Source organism: Herpailurus yagouaroundi, unplaced genomic scaffold (genome assembly GCF_014898765.1).
Source record: "Herpailurus yagouaroundi ecotype Mexico unplaced genomic scaffold, PumYag 159, whole genome shotgun sequence".
NCBI lineage: Eukaryota > Metazoa > Chordata > Mammalia > Carnivora > Felidae > Herpailurus > Herpailurus yagouaroundi.
This window is the reverse complement of record NW_024412400.1, coordinates 25,324,139-25,345,449: the sequence shown is the minus strand read 5'-3', so window position 1 is coordinate 25,345,449 and position 21,311 is coordinate 25,324,139. Positions and strand designations below refer to the sequence as shown.

The following is a 21,311-nucleotide window of genomic DNA, read 5'->3' as shown; positions in this document are numbered from 1 at the left end:
GTGCAGAGCCCGATGCAGGACTTTGAACTCACAAATCAGGAGATCATGATCTGAGCTGAAATCAAGAGTCAGACACTTAACTGACTGAGCCAACCCAGGCGCCTCTCACAATGCCATTTCTGAGGGCAATGTGGTTGCAGAAAACTTGTCTCCCCCATGAGAGAAGTCACAGTGCTGGAGTGACATTAAATAGGCGAGTGCTGGGGCACCTGGGTGGCACAGTCGGTTAAGCGTCCGACTTCAGCCAGGTCACGATCTCGCGGTCCGTGAGTTCGAGCCCCGCGTCAGGCTCTGGGCTGATGGCTCGGAGCCTGGAGCCTGTTTCCGATTCTGTGTCTCCCTCTCTCTCTGCCCCTCCCCCGTTCATGCTCTGTCTCTCTCTGTCCCAAAAATAAATAAAAACATTGAAAAAAAAATTTTAAATAGGCGAGTGCTGTGTCACTACAGTATTGGGGAGACAGTGGGAATAGTGGAAACCATGGTAACTTGGGCAGTTTACATCCCAGCCATCACTAGAGATTCCAGACCAGGGCTGCCAAAACTTCTAGTTTTGTCTTTTTTTAAGAAGTCATTAAATCGTGTTTTTATATCAGTCATAACAGTCAATATTTTTTAATGTTATGCTGGCCAACATCTTGGGATTGAATTTGACCTCTTGACCACCAGCCTCTAGCCTCTCAGTTACATAGACAACTTCCCATTTGAGTCACAGAAAGCTGGATGCCAGGGAAGAGATAAGAGTGAGCAGATTATCTAACTATATCATAATCAGAATAACCAACCCATATACTCAATTCAGATACTTCATTCTTTGTAATGACTTAACAGATTCTTCCCTTCCATGATGCTGGTTAAACCATCATGATCTTGGTCAGTGCATTCACGCAGCCCCTGTGAGCTCCACAGTGGCTGGGACATAACCTTTTGCTAAGCCATTAAACAAACATGTTTGCAAGTAAAGAAAAAGAGCATGTCTATGAGTACTTTAAATACTCAAAATTAATGTAGGCAAAAGGGCTAGTCTTCAAATTTTACTGACAAAGTGCCAAGCAGTTAATTAAATACCCATTTGGTTTCATGAGCAGATCTGAAACAGTCAAAAACTGTTATAAAAATAAACATGTGAATAAAAACTACCATACACACTACTTTTACCTTTTTATTATTATTTTTTAAGTAGGCTTCAACCCCAGCCAGAGTCCAACATGGGGCTTGAACTTATGACCCTGAGATCAAGACCTGAGCTAAGATCAAGAGTTGGATGCTCAACTGACCAAGCCACCCAGGAACCCCCATACACACTACTTTTCAATAATAAACATGTAACAGATCTCACTTCAACTCTTAAATCCCTTAGATAACTTCAAAGACCATGCGTTTAAACAATATCTCCTTTTCCCAGGACATTAAGCACAGACTGAATTTGAGTTATGGAAAGAAAGGAGAGAGAATGTGCAGTTCATCACTAGAACTATTTTTGCTTCATTTAGGAATAATCAGAACGAAATGGTGATAAACTCAAATTTAGACTACTAGGCACTTCTCCAACTAGAAAAAAATTACTAAATGTCAGTTGACAGAAACAAATTCTCTATGTCTGGGAAACAGGAAGGATTTTTAAGATATTTCCCCCAAGGCAATACCAAGTTCAAGTAGAATAATCAGAATGACTTTTTCTTTTTTTTTAAGTAGTGGTAGAGAGGGAAATGAACTACAGATCTGAAGATTTGTCAAGGAAAGAAAAAAAAAGGCTTTTTCTAGTTTCATTAGCTAATGTAAAACTAATGACAATAAAAAGATCTATGTATTATTCATTTATCTGTTCATCACCTTCTTGACCACAGACCCCATGTAAGGCACTAAATTAGATCCTGCTTCAAGAAACCTATAGTCTATGGGCATCTAACTACCCAATACTGCTGTTTACTATATGCAAACCACATAACAACGTAAGTGCTATGGGAGTTCAGTTACTTTCAGAGTCAGGGATCAGGAAATAAGAAATTTTTTAAAAAGCAAGAAGTCATGGGATGCCTGGGTGCCTCAGCCAGCTGAGCGTCCAACTCTTGATTTCAGCTCAGGTCATGATCTCACAGTTAGTGAGTTCAAGCCCTGCATCAGGTTCTTTGCTGATGGCACAGAGCCTGCTTCAGACTCTCTGTCTCCCCTTCTCTCTTTGCCTCTCCCCTGCTTACGCTCTCTATCTCTCTCAAAATAAATAAATAAACGTTAAATAAATAAGTAAATAATAAGAACTCTGTCAGGGGAGTCTGAAGCTGTATGAAATTAGTCGTGGAACAATGGATGAAAGGCTATTCCAGGCACTGAGAACAGAAATTAGTAAGGATATTGATGGAAAAAAGCATGAGTTACATGGTGGAAATAATAAATAGGTCAGTTTGGTAAAAGGTGCTTGAAGGTGAAGGCTGCCTATTGGAATCAGCGGGCCCAGTAAACAGGACCCCAGCAAACAGGTGAATGAATCTGCTGTTAGGAAGGACTCGAGCCATGTCTGCAGTAGGCAGCAGAAAAGTGAGAACCGTGGTTGGAAAGAAAGGATGGGGTGTGTTGCTGCAGGAGAGGGCTAGACTTCATTTTGAGGGAAAGGCAAGTCATGGATGGTCTTAGATAAGAGAAGATAGTAAAATACAGGCTTTAAGAAGATTAAGCAGGTGGCATTGTGTGTGATGGACAAAGAAGGGAAGAATATTTTAGAAGAGCAGTAATGAACTGAACTAAGATTTTGCAGAGGGAGTAGACGGGTGGGAGAGAGATTTTAGGTATTCCCTGATCTCTGCAACCGGTGGTAGTTGGGGTGAAGAGGAGGGGAACAGATGCTGCTTCCCAGAGATGCTCACAGAACAATGGGGGAAAAGATATCTGATTATTTTATGACTCCTCCCCCTTGCAAAATAAATCCAATCTACCAAAATAAAATACGAAGCTACTGGAGTCAAAATTTCCCCTAATAGTGAAGCTTAAGAAATGCTTGGGGCGGGGGAAGTAAACAAATCCTAGCAAATCTTTAAATAAAGTACCTACCTATGTAATCTATCAGGGGAGTTCTGAAACAGGAAGTAGAAAGAAAGAGAAGAATGAACTCATAGATGGGTCACTGCCTTTTCTTCTAATTTCATCTTCCTCTTTCACCAACAGACATTCACCACTTCTGTCGATAAGGGTTTGGTATCACGGGGAACATTCCGGAAATGATGGGGGGGGGCGTGCAAATGATACCCTAACCACATGCTCTCCAAGGGAGCTGTGCACTGCCAAGTGCGTGCAAGTCACTGTGGGCATCTCACTATTCAGTACTGCTGTTTATTCTAAGAAATCTTGCCACATCCCGTCTCACTGTTTATAGTCAGAGCCAGCTCTCTGGTAGATAAACCATCGGTGACTGCGCAACCCAAGGAGTTCACCATTAATCTTGAAAGCAACAGGACAACAAACAGCCTTTACCCCATTGGTCCCTGTATAATGTAGCTGTGAAAGAATTTCAATCCCCCCAGGCTGGGCTACAGAAAAGAAAAGAACCACAAGGAATGGGATCTGGGGCAGGGTCCTGCTTTCTCTGGGGTCCTTAGTAAGGCTCCTCATTTACACTGAAAGTTGTGGAAAGGACTAATATCAGTATTAATGCACAAATAATATTTTATCACAAATGTAACACTGAATAAAAACAAGTCTGCCTGATATTACTAGTTCAGAAAAGTCACATTAGCTGAAAATCAAACTAACAGTAATATCTGAATGCTCTCCATGACTCTCTCATGGGCCATGTCCAGTTGAGTGACAAGAAGTCTCTTCTTGTCTACATTTAATGCACATTTTCCATGTTAAAGTCTGTTTATTGTTTCCTTCTTTTCTTCCCATCTACACCCTCAAACTGAATTAGATGATGGAAATGTCCTATATCTGCACTGTCCAATATAGTAGCCACTAGCCACATATTGCAACCAAGCCCCTAAAATGTGGCTAGTGCACCCAAGGAACTGAGTTTTTAATTTTATTTAACTTTAATGAATTTACATTTACATCACTACATGTGGCTAGTAGCTACCTAATAGGAAAGCACAGCTTAACTCTGTTCTCAAACTTTAATGTGAAAACAGCTCCCCCCGGGGTCCTGTTAAAATGAAGACTTCCAGGGGAGCCTGAGTGACTCAATGGGTTGAGCGTTCGACTTTGGTTCAGGTCACGATCTTGTAAGTTGGAATCCTGCCTTGGGTTCTGTGCTGACAGCTCACAGCTTGGAGCCCAATTCGGATTCTGTGTCTCCATCTCTCTCTGCAGCACCCCCCACCCCATTCTCTCTCTCTCTCTCAAAAATAAATAAAAACATTTAAAAAAATGAAGATTCCCATTTAGCAGGTCTGGATGGGGCCTGGGAACCTGCATTTCCAAGGAGCTCCCAGGTGATGCCAATACTGCTGGTACTGGGAATACACTTTGAGTAGCAAAACTCTAACTGTTTTGGGAACCATCCGAGTGACTCAGAAGTTCCATGAGCCAGCGGTCTCCAAACTTTTGGATCACATAACTAGGTCAGTCAAAACTCCTGCCTACTACCATACCAGCATCTTACATATGTTATAAAACAATACCTACAAAACAAGTTTCAAGAGATGAGAAGCAAATGAAATGAACAATATTTTAAAATTATCTGGGGCGCCTGGGTGGCGCAGTCGGTTAAGCGTCCGACTTCAGCCAGGTCACGATCTCGCGGTCCGTGAGTTCGAGCCCCACGTCAGGCTCTGGGCTGATGGCTCGGAGCCTGGAGCCTGTTTCCCATTCTGTGTCTCCCTCTCTCTCTGCCCCTCCCCCGTTCATGCTCTGCCTCTCTCTGTCCCAAAAATAAATAAAAAACGTTGAAAAAAAAATTTTTTTAATAAAATTATAATCATAGTAAGTTCATATTATGAATAGCTGATATTTCAAGACTTAATATACACTTGAAATGAGGTTCACTGTTAACAATAGTGGAAGTAAACCTATATTTCAAGATGCCTTCTTGATGATTCCAAATTTCTTTGGCTATCTTCTCTCAGATCTGAATAGGTGGGCATTGATTTTTTTTTTAATCTCACTAAGAAAACTCTTACAAACAGTGAGAGATGGGTCAATGTGGCCATTTCTCTGTGTGTGGGTGTGAGTGTATGTGAGAAAGAGAGAGAGACAGGGACAAAGGAGAGACAAAGACAGAGAGAAGGAGAGAGAGAAGTATTTTATATTTACGTTCCTGGTATTTTCCTCAATCTGCGATCACACATTATAGGAATTTTTTAAGCCATGTGTACATTTCATGAGGGCTAATTAGTTAAAATAATCCACAAAAAATAATCCACAAAACCACTTCATTGAGTTTTCAAATGAAGTCTTCTTCTTAACCCGGCCTTCCTCAGGACCCCTCCTGCTTCATGCAGACAGGTGGTCTCTGACATCAGTACCCCGTCAGGGTACCACCTCCAACCTGAATGTTCAATATTAGTAACACATCATTTCTCTCCTAATTTTTCAACATAAATAAATATACACAGAAGCCTCAGTACTCCTTCAACATGGGCACGTTCCCTGCTTTGGTCATACTGGTTTAGATAGTGCATAGAAGTTTCAGAATTATCACAAAGCTCTAACATAAAAATTTACTTCCAACAATAACAGTGAACTCTACGTTCTTCAAAACACATGGTGGAAACTCTCCTCAAATTATTATGTAAATGTAATTACAATTTCAAAAGGATTCTCTGGGAGCTGGAGAAAATAACTTTAGACTTGATATGGAAAAATCAACATGCAAAAGCTACTAAGATTCTGGAAAAGAAGAAGAGTGCCTTAATAAATATTAATATACATTACAGACAGATTGTAATCAAAATGGCATGGCATGGCATGGCACAAAAACCAATAAAGAGATCACGGAAACTAAAGAATCGGGAACGAACCAGGGTATGTTCAAATTACAATAAAGGTGCCGCTTCATTCCAATGTAAATATAGGTAAATGCAATAAATGCTGTTGAAAAAGGTAGCTGTCCGGAAGACAACAGAGGTGGACTTCCTACTTCCTGCCTCACGCTCTAACACTAACCCGGTGGTTCTCAACCGGGGGTAGTTTTGCCTGTCTGAGGACATCGGTAATGTCTGGAGACATTCTGTCATTAACTGCAGGGCTGGGGGTAGAGGTGCTGGTGATTGCTCCTGGCACCTAGTGGGTAGAGGCCACGGATACTGCTAAATAGCCTACAATGCACAGGATGGTTGCAGCCCAAACTGTCAATAGTTGAGACACTATGAAGGCTGAGAAATCTTACCTTACCCCTAACCCTAACGGTTAAAAACCCGAGGAGGAGCAGCGCTAGTAGTAGACCGATTCTGATGTGAATCCTGGCTCCTCTGCCAGGACTCTGGCAGGACTATCTACCAGGACTCTCTCAAAAGTGTGACTCTGGACAAGTCACCACTCTGAGCCTTGGCTTCTTCGTCTTGGCTTTCAGGAGTAAAGGTAATGTATATCCTGAATCAATGAACAAGAGCTCTGACCAGACACAGCAATTAACAGATGGTGACTATTATGGCTGGTACCATAAATGATGGATCGTATTAACGATTACTTGCAAACGTATACATGTTCTTCACAAGGAAAGTGGGCTTTTGGTTCCTAATAAGATCCAGGTTGCTTGACAGAGCCATTTTGGGGATTTTAACTATAAAAGTTTGAAAATAAAAATTTCAACAAGTTGGGCATTGTTATAAATGCCACCCCCCCCCCCCAGAGCAGGGATTGTGCTCATCTCATTCTAACAAAGGCTACTACCTTAGAAGATACAAGACACCTAATAAATACATTTTTTAAATTTTATTTTATATTTTTTGGAAACAGAGGAAAAATAATTCACTAAAGGCCTCAGAACCATTTGCACAGAACTTTTTAGTGCAGAAACTGATAAGACCCAGCCAGTCTGTTGAATGGAGCCATCTAGGGTGGTCCAAATGGCTTGCAGTGTCAGCCCTATGTCCTGAAACTAGTCTGGGGATAACCAGGCCTCTGGTCCCAGAGCCCAGCTGTGGGACTGACAATGTTGCAAAGCCCAGAGGATTCTGGGAATGCTCTGAGGACTCTTCTGTAAGCTCCAGGACCCCTGAGCTGAAAGATGGTGTATTTCTGAGCCATGAGCCTCAAGATAGAATTAAGCCCCACACCCACCCCACAGTCCCACTCACCCACCCCACACTTCAATACCAAGGAGTCATTTATACCTTCTTTAGGGCTATGAAATGGGAGGTGGGGAATAAGGGAAGAAAATGGTACCTTTCAGCTACAAAACAGAATTAAGTCTAAAACCTCCACTGAACACACGATAATGTTTTCAACAAATACTAACAACAAAAACAGCCGTCATGAGGACATAGTGAGAATAGATTATAAGACTTAACACATATAGGAGTGAAGCAAAAGTGCTCTCAGACTCTCAAAAACAGGTGTTGTATGAATACAAGTTACTAATTTGGTTTTTAAAGACTTTGGAGCCACTTTCAGTTCCAACTCATGGTTGATGAATGGAAGGCAAATGAAATGATGTACTCCACTAAATCATATTTATAGCTTTTATCTCTTTGTAAAATGGCTCCATCGTTCAAACACTTAAAAAATTATACGAGACAGTTATATAGATATAAAGACAGTCATTATATCAAAATCCTAAGAACACAGAAATCACTAATAATATATTTATATGGACCTGACAGTTACTTCTCACCTGCTGCTGAATTCATAGTTAAATATGTAAAATTAAGTCCTTTTTCCAGGACGCAACACTGGTAATGCCCATGTCTTTCTCAGCTTGAAAAACACACACAAACTAATTTAAGTCTGATTGACAAAGAGAAAAGACAAAAAAGACTGCCAGGAATATTTAAAGTAAGACAATCTGAGTTCCCAAATTTAATATGCAATAGGCATATAAAAATCTAACACTTCAGTAAAAGTATCTGCAACTCAATTACCTACATTGTGTGCACAAGGCCTTCAAAATAGTGTGTAACTATCTGTATAGCCCACCTGTAATGCCACAGAATAAATCTTCCATTGTTGTTGAAAGATTGTGTGTTCCATGGGGAAGGGGGGCTTTATTTATTTGACTTTAAAACAAATACAGACATTTCATGGTACTTTAGTATTTGCATAAGCTTTAAGATCAACAGGATATTTCAAAGAAATTTAGTGCTTGTGTTTCTGTGCTTTGGGTACCTGTTTGCTATTCTCCGCCATTCTAAACTACTGGGGAACAACTGGAAATCACTAGTATGCTAATTCTCTCTCTTAGAGGAGACAAAAATAAATAAATAAAAAATAAAACACGGGGAATAACACAGGCAATCAAGGACAGCTATAAAACGGGGAGCGGGCGGGAGGAATGAGTTCTCACTGAACAGTGCATGTCTGTCTCCCTTGTTCTCTCCACCGGGACAAAGGCCGACACTTTGGAGGTGGAGAATAAGAGTAACTAGGCAAGCCATTAGGGGTGTGGATTGAAGAAAACTCTCTTTCCCCAAGAGAATGTGGCTTTACACCAGCATATTAGATTGGAAAGTGCAAACACAATAATTAACAGTGAATCCTGATACTTCAACACACCAGAGAAGGGTGTCACTCCAGAGTGAGATGGGAAATAGGAGGAATAAATTAAGGCAGTCTCGGTGATGCTGGACAGCTCCTTGGGGGGTACAGTGGCAGCCCAGGAGAGCTAATCAAGTCCTCCAAATACCTCAGGAAGCTTGAGAAAACTGATGAAGGCTGATACCACGCCAACAATGAGGGGCAGCTGCGAGCACAGAGTGGGGGCCCTTTCTATATCTGAATCTAAAATAACGACTTCCATGCTAAACAAACACCTTCGTATTCCCTGCTCTGATTTAAGAAAAGAACTTTGAATTCACCTTCCTCAATTTCTGCTGTCAGGGAATAAACCAGCTGCTGTGGTTTCCCCACCACAGTAACACATGTCAATCACTGCTAAACCCAGCGTTACTTTTCTTCCCCACGTGTGATTCCAACAATCAGCACGCTTCAGGGCTGAACCTCAGCCTCGTGTGGGAGCATTTTCTAGGGCACACCCCTGTAGGGTACCACCCCCTGTGTATTTCGTTTAATTATGAAACCTCTTTCTAGAAACCCTATAATTCTCCCAAGAGTCAAAGTAATTGGTAGAAATTAGACATGAAAAGACATAAGGCCACTTAAAGAGGACACTTTCGATTATAATTTTTAAAAGAACTTTCTTTTTAGTTCCAGTATAATTTTGTACTTTCCCAATTTTGCCCTTTGCAAATGCCAAAGAAAATGCTCATGTTATCTTGTGGGCTATAAAAAAAAAGGCAATGTAATACATTTGTACTCCACTTAAGGTCCACAAAGATTTCCTTTCCTTTGAAGGCCATCCTTTGGATATTTTTAAAAAGAAAAAAAGAAGAACAAAAAATAACATACATATACCCTTGTGGCAAATCACTGTTATTTGGGCAATGAAAGGATGTGTGTGTGTGTGTGTGTGTGTGTGTGTGTGTGTGAGAGAGAGAGAGAGAGAGAGAGAGAGAGAGATCCATTACTTGGGGTCCGTGTTGTGTGGCTACATTATCAAGATGCACTTTTGGTATGGTAAATATGTAAACCGAAGACAGATCCATTTTGCAGTGAATTTATGGTCTTTTAGTGAATGATGGTAGCAAAATTCCAGGACATAGTTTTATTCTACTCAATTCAGGAAAATTCTATTGAGCAACACCTACTCACCACCTGGCACTCTAAGTAATGGGAATCCAAAGATGAAAGAAGATTTAACAAGGGGGAGAGGAGGTGGGCAGACATACAGAAATGGTAACAAGAGGGTCTGAGAAGTCTGATGATTGCTGGGTGTGAAAGGGAGACTAGGCAGCTCAAAGGGTGAATGATTAACTCCACTGAAAGAAGCATCATACAGAAATCTGAAAGATTGTAAGATGGCAGCCAGTGGGGTGGGTGAGGGCTGCACAACGTTATAGGCATACCTTGGAGATACTGCAGATTTGGTTTCAGACCACTGCAATAAAGTAACTCGTGCAATAAAGCAAGTCAAATGAATTTTTTGCATAGCAAAGTTATGCTGACACTATACTGTAGTTCATTAAGTGTACAATATCATTACGTTTAAAAACACAAAATACCTTAATTAAAAATACTTACTGCTAGACAATGCTGACCCTCATCTGATGGTCCTAATCTTTCAGTTAGTCCTAATCTTTTTGCTGGTGGAAGGTCTTGCCTCCATGTTGATGGTTGCTGACTGGCCGGGGGGGGGAGGGGTTGCTGAAAGTTAGGGTGACAGTGGCAATTTCTTAAAATAAGATAACAATGACATTTATCACACCCATTGACTTGTTCTTTCACAAATGATTTCTCTGTAGCATGTGCTGATGCTGTTTGATAGTATTTTACCCACAGAACTTCTTTCAAATCAGAGTCAATCCCCTCAAACCCTGCTGCTGCTTTATCAACTAAGTTTATGTGGTATTCCAAGTCCTTTGTTGTTATTTCAACACTCTTCCCAGCATCTACACCAGGAGAAGTTTCCATCTCAAAAAACCACTTTCTTTGCTCATCCATAAGAAGCAAGTTCCCATCCGTTAGTTTTATCATGAGATTGCAGCCATTCACAGTTTTAGACTCCACTTCTAATTCTAGTTCTCTTGCTGTTTCCATCACATCTGCAGTGACTTCCCCCACTGAAGTCTTGAACCTCTCAAAGTCATCCATGAGTACTAGAATCAACTTCTTCCAAATTCCTGTTAATTGATATTCTGATCTGTTTCCATGAATCACAAATGCTCTTAAGGTCATCTAGAATGGTGAATCTTTTCCAGAATGTTTTCCATTGGTTTTGCCCAGATCCATCAGGGGAATCACTATCTATGGCAGCCAGAGCCTTACAAAATGTATTTGTTACATAATAAGACACGAAAGTCGAAATTCCTTCTTGATCCATGGGCTGCAGAATGGATGTTGTTAGCAGGCACAGACACAACATTAATCTCATTGTACATCTCCATCGGAGGTCTTGAATGACCAGGTGCATTGTCAATGAGCAGTAATATTTTGAAAGGAATCTTTTATTCTCAGCAATGGGTCTCAGTAGTGGGCTTAAAATATTTGGTAAACCATGTTGAAAAGAGATGAGCTATCATCCAGGCTTTGGTGTTCCATGTACAGAGCACAGGCAGAGTAGATTTAGCATAGTTCTTAAGGGACCTAGGATATTCAGAATTTTCCATGAGCATTGGCCTCAACCTAAGGTCACTGGCTATATTAGCTCCTAACAAGAGAGTCAGTCTGTCCTTTGAAGGCTGGATGCCCGGCAATGACTTCTTTCCAGCTATGAAAGTCCTAGTTGGCATCTTCTTCTAATAGAATGTTGCTTTGTCTCCACTGAAAATCTGTTTATTGTAGTCACCTTCATGCACTGTCTCAGCCACATCTTCTGGGTCACTTGCTGCAGTTTCTCCATCAGCACCTGCTGCTTCATCTTGCCGCCTTCTGCTAAGGAGGAGGCTTCTTTCCTTAACCTCATGAACCAATCTCTGCTGGCTTCAAACTTTTCCCCTGCAGCTTCCTCACCTCTCATCCCTCATAGAATGGAAGAGAGTTAGGACCTTGCTCTGGATTAGACTTTGCCTTGAGGGAATGTTGTGGATGGTTTGCTCTTCTCTCCAAACCACTGAGACTTTCTCCTTAGCAGCAATGAAGCTGTTTCTCTTTCTTATCATTCATGTGGTCCCTGGAGCAGCACTTCTAATTTCCTTCAAGAACTTTCCTTCGCATTCACAGCTTGGCTCACTGTGTGTTAGTTAGGTCTAGTTTTCAGTCTATGTTGGCTTTCAACATGGCTTCCTCAGCTTCCTCATTTCTAGTTTTTGATTAAAAGTGAGAGATGTGTGACCCTTCCTTTCACATGAACACTTAGAGGCCATTGCAGAGTTATTAACTGGCCTGATTTCAATACTGCTGTGTCTCCAGGAATAGGGGGGGCTCCAAGAGAGGGACAGAGATGGGGGAATGGCTGGTTGGTGGGGCAGCCAGTTCACACCTTGATCTATTAAGTTCACTGTCTTATTACATGAGTGTGTTTTGTGGTGTCCCGAAACAATCATAACAGTAACGTCGAAGATCACTGACCATAGTCTATGATAACAAATATAGTGGTAATGAAAAAGTGTGAAATATTGCAAGAAATACCGAACTGTGACGCCGAGCCATGAAGTGAGCAGCTGTTGGGGAAAATGGCACCGACAGACTTGCGTGACACAAGTGCCACAAACCTTGAATCTGTAAAACATGTAGTATCTGAGAAGCGCAATAAAGCAAGGTATGCCCGTATTTTGGAAAAGTGAGGCAATCTTGAAAAAAAGGGAAGTTTTCATGTAAAAATCCAGATTTCTGGCTTTTCTCAAGAAAACGGACAAGATCTGGTGACACCTGGCAACAACAGGGCAGAGTGAGGCAGTGGTTCTCTGATACCCAGGAGCCCCAACCCAAGATCCTGGCCCCTGGAGGCATCTCAGTTTGCTAGCCCTATCTTAGGGGGGGAAGAAAAAAAAAGTCAGTCTTCAGGATTTCAGATTCCCAGCCCCCAACAAGGAGTAAGGGGTAAAGGCTGGGCACTTCCTGATATTTGCTTTCCTGGAAATAAAACAGCAAAAAGCCAAAAGTATCATCTCTCACTGCATCACTTGACACTGGGCGGCCAGAGCTGACTCATCCAGCAATCTGGGCTGCTCGTAAGTACTCGGGAATACAGCTTGCTGATGCGGTCTGAGAGGAAAAACTTCTCAGACTCCAAGCATATGGTCAATTTGGAACAGAGCAGCTCACTTAGCGCGGCTTTCGGCAAGCCACTGCGTCTTTTCTAAGAATTACCAGAGGCATCTGGTGTAGGGAATGGGGACCACGACAGGCTGGGCTCAGTCAGCGACGCAGCAGTGGGCCCGTCCTCATGGGCTTCCCGCGGCCTCACACAGCCTCCCATGACCTCACTCAGCTCAGACTTCTCTCCTGGCTCCTGACCGCCCGGCACACACCTGCCAGTGGACATCCTGCCACCGGCAACTGCCCGCAAGCACGACGCGACCTAACTGATGCCATTCACATTCCTTCTGCGGTGGAAGCTGCCCATACGCACCCGGATGCCCCCCAAAGCCCCTCTTGGTTCTGTGCGTCCCCCCAGGATCTGCACGTTCCAGGTCTTCCTCGGCTATCGTGACTGCCTCTCCGGGATGTGCCCCGGATCTGGAAGTGTCTAGGGTGGCTCGCGGCAAAGGGCTCCGCGGTGCAGGAGTACGGAAGCCGCTTCCCCAGCCTCAAGGTACACTCGCCGCTTCCTGCCGAATCAGGCCAAGGTTGACATCGTACTCTTGCAGGCTTCCTTCCCTTCCCAGTCCCACGTCCCCACTTCTAACCGAGGCTTCCTGGGAACACTTCCTTGATCCTCTCAGGATCTGTTTCTGGGAAACCCCACGAAGACACAGCCCTTCCTCGTCCCCATGCCCCCCTCCTCCAGTTACCCCTCCGGGTCACTCAGAGTCAAAACTGCACTCGTATCTCGATTCTTCCTCTACCCTCATGCTCTCCCTTTTCAGCTAAATGTTAAAATCCACTATTTCCTCCCATCAGACACATCTCCCATCCATTTCAGCCTACTTCAGTTACCATCCGGCTCCCTCCATAACTGACAGCCTCCTTTTTTCTCCCTCTTAGGTTTTTTTTTTTTTTCTTTTTTCTTAGTTTTCTTTTCCTTCGCCTCTTAGACTTTGAAAACTCAGCACGACTCTAAGGGTTGCTCCTCCAAAACAAAACAAAACAAAACAAAACAAAACAAAACAAAACAAAACTATCGCAACGGTTCCCCACGGACCTCAGGGTACATTCAAACTTCTTAGCCCAACTGTCGGAAGCCTCCTGATCCAGGCCCTTGTGCTTCTCATGCCTCTTCTCCCTACTTCCCTCTGACCTCGTGCTCTGGTCACCCCACACCATCCCCGGTCTGCTTTTCTGGGTTCTGGCTCTTCCAGAACCAGTCCGCCTGCCTGGGAGACCCATCTCACCACTTGTTTCCCTGTTCAAATCCACCCATCAGGGCGCCTGGGTGGCTCAGTGGTTAAGCATCCGACTTCGGCTCAGGTCATGATCTCAGTTTGTGAGTTTGAGGCCGGCAGTGGGTTCTGCGCTGACAGCTCAGAGCCTGGAGGCTGCTTCAGATTCTGTGTCTCCCTCTTTCTCTGCTCCTCCCCTGCTCACACTCTGTCTCTCTCTTAAAAATAAATTAAAACAAAATTTAAATCCACCCATCATTCCAGACCCAGAGCAAATGGGAGCCACAGAGCCTCCTTTTCTAAAGCACCTCCATTAATAAATTCCGGGTGAGAGGTGAAAACCAAGACCTATTGATTTAGCTGGGCATTCACATAATTTGCATATATATCTGACAACTCCCAGCCCAGCAGAGAAGTTTTTTGAGAGCTCTTTAGAGCCATCTTTGCATAGTGAAGCTATTATCTCACACGTTTATCTCAGAGAAATCTGACTGAAGGAAGGCCTGTTTACCACTTAAAACGGCCCAATTGTTCTCAACAGGCAGATGTGTCCCAGAATGGATGTGAGCCGGGAGGCGAGGCACGGAGACCTTTCCCTCCACCCGGGTTCCCACAAACGCCTCTGCCTCTGCAGGTGCAAGCACCTCACCCCCCTGTCCCCAGGTGTGATTCTAACGAAGGCTCCTTCTACACGGAACCAACTTACTTCCCCATGGGGTTCACTGTAGGAGACACCCATCTAGTCTAGTCCTGCAGGAAAACATGCACAGATCAGGTAGAGAAATGCTCCAGTATTACTTCGTGGGCTGATAGAGATTCTCAAAGGTAGTTTCCTTTTTTTTTTTTTCCTAAGGGCAGTGTTCATTATATGCATTTTCCACCCTCCACAAGGGTTTCCGAATCCCACCCTTTGCATTAGCGGCGCCTGGCTGTGTGCCCCAGCCCCTCACCCTAGACCAAAGGGCACCTGATGAATGTGGACAGAATTCACCAATGTTTGTGGTCCTCTGTGCCATATAAGGCAAGATCCCAGGGGACCTGGACCCAAATGGCTTCAATCATGGCTCTACGTGTGAACAATGACAATTCAGCAGCTGAAAAATGGGGCAGCACAATGTGTTTTTGTACTCATGTCTACAACCATAAAATGACCCAGAATTAAACCCATATTCACAAAATACCAGAAGTGACATTGTAATAAGTGACTTCTCTTAGCCAGCAAGTTTTGAGATCTTTGGCAACTCATTCTAAGGGAAGCTGCCCCCAAAAATTGAAGGACAACTTAACTGTATTTAGAATTCAGTGAATGAAACTATATACCGTCCGTTAAAAATCACTAAGTGTTCCAAAGAAAGAGCTTTGGGAAAGAGTACAAATTCTCTTTCTACTTATTCATTAAATATTCCGTATTCAGCTATTCATTCTTGAGTCAGTTTTCAAAGTAAATTCAACACACCTAGGATCAAGAACAATTTGTACTTAGGTGTATGGGTTGGCCTGACATCTTAAAATGAAAGGGTGGTTATCAGAATTTTCAAGAAAAAAGATCAGGCAATCTTCCGTGGATTTAAGTAAGGTTTGTCAAAATGGTATAGGGCTCAGAGAAATACTACTGTGCTGAGCCTTTGGAAAAACTCATTAATGATCCAGTTAGACTGTCAATGATGCTCACAAATTATCCAAACTCCATGAGAAAACATTTCATTATAAGATTTAAATACATTCCTCTACCTCTTGCACATTACTCCTATTTTTGCCCCAAAGAAATCAGGACTACGTTAAAAGCTCTTTCTTCCAGAAACACTTCCTTGGTTTCCTTTCCAGCAGGAAGTGACTTCTTTTTCCAAACTCCCATGGCATGCCTTATTTTCTCAGTTGCTTTTTAAGTGTATTTATTTATTTTGAGAGAGAGAGAGAGAGAGAAAGAGAGAAAGAAGGGGGGAGAGAGAGAATCCCAAGCAGGCCCTGTGCTGTCAGCCTGGAGCCTGATGTGGGGCTTGAACTCACAGACTATGAGATCATGACCTGAACTGAAACCAAGAGTTGGGACACTTAACTGACTGAGCCACCCAGGTGCCCCCTATTTTCTCAGTTAAATCGCAGGTATCTGGAAGGCAAGCTCCGTGTCCAGTTGAACCTCGCACCTTCTACCTCCCCACCAAGTGGAGCTCCTAGGAAAAAACCTTACAAAGAATACGTGTTCAGTGAGTGTTTGCAAATGAATGAGGGAGTGAGGGAGTGAAATGAGTGCAAGCTTGCATGGTTCTATTCTTTTTCCTGGTCTGGCTGCAGATCCCAAAGGCCAGTTATTTGCTAAAAACATTATGTTCACCTTTCAAACGTATTAAGATTCATATCCAAGTTTCAAGTAGTCATCCCATGGTAATTCTTGCAAATGAACTTGATTTGGACTGATGGTACTCTAAAAAGTTTACCTACAGCTCTACCAAGATGGTCCACTTAGAAAAAATATTAACCAGGCATTTACTTCATCTTTGAGACCTAAATTACTTCATTTAACAGCATCTACAGCTGTCAGAACTTTGGCAGACTTTATGAAAAATATCATTTTAACTGTCTTTATTAAAGATGAATCATGTACTTCCTTTGTTTCATTTCTACTACATAAACTCCCTACTGGTACAGGAAAAGCTCCATTGGTTTTTGTTTGTTTGTTTGTTTATAGCACAAGTGGGGGAGGGGCAGAGAGAGAGAGAGAGAGAGAGAGAGAGAGAGAGAGAGAGAGAGGGAATCCTAAGCAGGCTCTGGGCTGCCAGCACAGAGCCTGAGTAGAGTTCAGTCTCATGAACCCTGAGATCGTGACCTGAGCTGAAATCAAGAATCTAGGGGACACTTAGCCGATGGAGCTACCCAGGCGCCCCTGTTTGTTTGTTTTTAATAGTGTGGTGTCTTTTCTCAGTTGCAAACACACATGGTTATTGTGTTTGTTATGAGAAAATGCCTGTCCTTTAAAATGATATCCTATAATGATCCTGCTTCTCACCCCCACTGCTCCCACCCAATACTAATGGGGAATGGATGTGGGGGAAATTCTGTCATTTTAGCCAAGAGAATGGCAAATTACCACTGTCATTACCATGGCTTTAGCAATTTCCTTTAAAAAAACAAACACGACAGGGTGGGGGTGGGAGCAGCTTCAAAGATGCAGCACAAAGTTATCCAAGGAATTTCTTGCTCTGATTCTGCTTGTTAAGAACCTGGAATGTTCCTTAAAGTCATCCAGGCAGGTGGTCCAGGCACTGTAGACTAGAGTGAACTCGAACCCAAGGAGAATGCCATCTTCTCTTACTTAAAAACCCTCAAGCACACCCGTGTCTCATTCTTCTTAATAGCTTGACCCATTTTCCTTTTCTGGAAAGTAAGTTCATTAGCTCAGGGACTGTCCTCAGTGGAAGTAAAAAAACCCCTCTTGAACACTTTGGCTCCACCACTGGCTGACTATTCCCAAAAGTGAGGGTTCTTCATCCTTAAGAGGAGCTTTCTCACCCACTTCATCTGATCAGATAATTGAGAGTAAGTTCGGGCCTTGCAAATCATTTAGTACCGGAAAAATCTACAAATGTGCCCCTGACACTACAGCATTCACTGACAGCCAGGTCAGCATAGAGCACAGGCCCTCCAACCACACGCATGTTCCTTCTCATCTTTTCCAGTTCTCAAAACTCTCCCTGGCAGTGAAGGGGCAATCCCCAGGAATGCAGGTGACTGTCAGGCACGGAGTGGGACAAGAATTAGTCAGGTCCTCTAACCCCTGCTGCTCTAAGTGTGATCTATGGACCAGCAGCATCGATACCATCTAGGAATGTGTTAGAAATGCAGTCTCAGGGCGCCTGGGTGGCTCGGTCGGCTTAAGCAGTTAAGCGTCCGACTTCGGCTCAGGTCATGATCTCGTGGTTTGTGAGTTTGAGCCCCGCGTCAGATTCTGTGCTGACGGCTCAGAGCCTGGAGCCTGCTTCAGATTCTGTGTCTCCCTCTCTCTCTGCCCCTCCCCGGCTCATGCTCTGTCTCTCTCTCTCTCTCTCAAAAATAAATAAACATTAAAAAAAAAGAGAAAGACATGCAGAGTCCCAGGCCCACCTCCAGACCTGCACTTGAACAATATCCCTGGAGATTCACAGGAGGCACATCAAAGTTTGAGAGGCAGTACTCCACAGCAGGAAAAAAAAAAACAAAAACAACAACAACATATCTTCACATTTAGAGTCAAATTCATTTATGATGTGCTGACTTCATGGCAAATCCCTGACAGTGGAATTACACAGAGGGATGCTCTTGTGACCTGGCCAAAGTGGACTTTCCCCTCTAAACATCAAGGCCAGTGGCATGAGGTAAGGAACAGAAACACTGATGCCCAGTGTATGCTTTGTGTAACCTGGAAGGTACATGGTAGGTTGGTTTTATTTTGTTTCCTTTCTGAAATTCTGACTTCTTTGAGATTATTGAGTGGTAAAAATGGAGGAAGGTGGAATGATGAAATTACTTCATCTAAAAATCAAAGGGATCTTCCCCACTTTTGTTGGGAAGGAGTTGTCCACAAGAATCCTGGGTGCAGGAACACCTCAGGTACCTCACATCAGGGTTCAGATGCAGGTCTGGGAGTCAGCCTGCCTGGGACCAGTCAGAGCTCTGCTTGCTGCCATTTGTGTGACCTTGACAAAGAAGTCAACGCCTGGGCCTCAGCTTCCTTACCGTTAAAATGGAAAGAAAAAAAGTACCTGTTTCAAAGGCTGCTTACGGGAATGAAATGACACCTATAAAGCCCGGCACACAGTGAACACTTGGTACAAGGGACCTATAAATAATCAGGCATATCCTATGTGTCGGTGGAACCTAAAACCACTATGGCTCCCAGAACAACGCTCTCTTGTGACTGACCCAGATATACAGCAAATTGACATAAAGAAACCAATACTCAGAAAAGACAGACTTGAGAAAAGTTTTACTCTACACAAACCATGGTAATTCTGGACATTAGCAAAGGTGACTGCCATCTCTCACTTCAAACTCTAATGCATGTTGACTCCGACTAAGAGCCCAGAGCTTGATCAGCCATGAAGAAATGAACTCTACTGGCCAGGAAGGAGGAGCCCATCTTAGTCACTCAGCCTTCTGCCTCACAGCTGGCCTTGGTGAGCTCACTAGCCAGGTGTCTATCGTCCAGGCAGAGAGAAAGAGAAGCAGTCACTCTGCCCTCTCGCTTTTTAAACTATACCTCATGTCATCATTCCTCCCATGATAGTTGGCCAAAGGACAGATCTGATTCCTCTCGCCAGACTTTATTTCACAATGAAGCACAAAAACATAACGTGTTTACTCTCCCACCTTTGTTGTTAAAAGCAAAAAATCACTTAAAATTAATACTGCTCCTTTTGAGAAACCAACCTCAACCTCTCTTTGCCTAATTAGACCCAATAAGAGTATAAGAATAAGCATTCAGCTGGGCAAGCCATACTGGAAAACATCCTCAAAGTCTTAAAAATCAAAATGAAGACCAAATCAATCACAGCACTTCACTCAAGTGGCTTTTGTTTCTCCTCCCTAGTGACTGACAGAACTTATGGTAAGTTTAAAATATCCAATATCTCTACAGTTTTGAGGAAGATATTAAGTTTGCATATAGCCTCTAAAAAAATAATTTTGGGGAGCCTGGGTGGCTCAGTTGGTTAAGCATCTGGCACTTGGTTTCAGCTCAGGTCATGATCTCATGGCTTCGTGGTTTGAGCCCTGCTTGAGATTTTCTCTCTCTCTCTCTGCCCCCTCCACCCCCCCAACTCTTGCTGTCTCCGTCTCTCTCAAAATAAATAAATAAGTAAATAAACAAACAAACTTTTTATTTTATTTTTTTAATTTTTTTCAACGTTTTTTATTTATTTTTGGGACAGAGAGAGACAGAGCATGAACGGGGGAGGGGCAGAGAGAGAGGGAGACACAGAATCGGAAACAGGCTCCAGGCTCTGAGCCATCAGCCCAGAGCCTGACGCGGGGCTCGAACTCACGGACCGCGAGATCGTGACCTGGCTGAAGTCGGACGCTTAACCGACTGCGCCACCCAGGCGCCCCCAAACAAACTTTTTAAAAAATGTATTTATTTTTGAGAGAGAGAGACAGAGAGAGTAAGCCGGGGAGGAGCAGAGACAGAGAGGGAGAGAGAGAATCTGAAGCAGGCTCCACGCTGTTAGCACAGAGCCTGACGTAGGGCTGGAGTTCACAAACTGCGAGATCATTACCTGAGCCAAAAACAACAGTCAGACACTGAACCAACAGAGCCACCCAGGCACCCCTACAAATAAATAAACTTAAAAAAAATACTGTGTTTTGCAGCCATGCATTTGAGATTAATAGTATGATGCTTTTACCAGCTACATCATTCTGGGAGTACACCTCTTCAGAGGAGGCATTTTTCTAGTGGAGTGTAATCCAATAAATTAAAGGGGGGACAGGATGTGATATGGAGTCAGGCATGGACAGTCACAGGATACTATGAAACTCCTCTCTGGTTGTCTAACACTTTGCCTTACCTGTCAGAGGGCAGAGGCCCTGAGAACGTCATGCAAATTTCAAATGTATTCTCCACCCCTCATCTTCTCACTTTCCCTCCTCCATTCAACACGCAACAGCCTCATAATGCTAAGCTAACCATTGACCCTCAGAAGACTTACCTATCAGTTTTCTTGATCAGGATGGCCCTGAAGATGTGCTCTAGGGGTGTTTTCTCCCGCTCGTGGGTTGGCTGCACGAAGGGGTGCAGGGCCACTAGTGAGAAGCCTTGCTGATACAGTTCCAGGAGCTGGGCGGGCAGGTCGTGCAGGGAGGCCAGCCTCACTGCTGAGGACCGAGGGAGCTCTGCTGTAGATGGAGAGAGGAGAGGCTCATCAGGGACCCAACAAAACTGCCCGCTCTCCCCCACCCAAGTCCCTCTCCCCTTGCCCTTGCAGAGACCTCCAGGTCACCTCTTGCTAAGAGCGAGTTTATCCCTGTCTTAACTACTGCCTTCAAAGAGAACTTAAAGCAGCAGGTTATTTCCCAACTCCTCTCAAGGCATTGCTGACTGGATGTCTTAAACCTAGAAGTCAGTCTTCTCAGAGGTCACATTGGAAGAGTCATTTCCATCCCCTCCAAAAATAAGAAAAGAAAAGAAAAGAAAAGAAAAGAAAAGAAAAGAAAAGAAAA

At 43.4% G+C, this 21,311-nt stretch overlaps 1 protein-coding gene across 2 annotated transcripts in view; it reads right to left on the bottom strand.

Moving 5' to 3' along the window:
• Positions 1-21,311, bottom strand: part of RFTN1 (raftlin, lipid raft linker 1) — a 211,051-nt gene that overhangs the window by 108,919 nt on the left and 80,821 nt on the right. For both annotated transcript variants that reach the window (XM_040480120.1, XM_040480119.1), the window contains exon 3: positions 20,801-20,987. In XM_040480120.1, the coding sequence (XP_040336054.1) occupies positions 20,801-20,987 (187 nt within the window). The remainder of the gene's footprint in view (positions 1-20,800; positions 20,988-21,311) is intronic.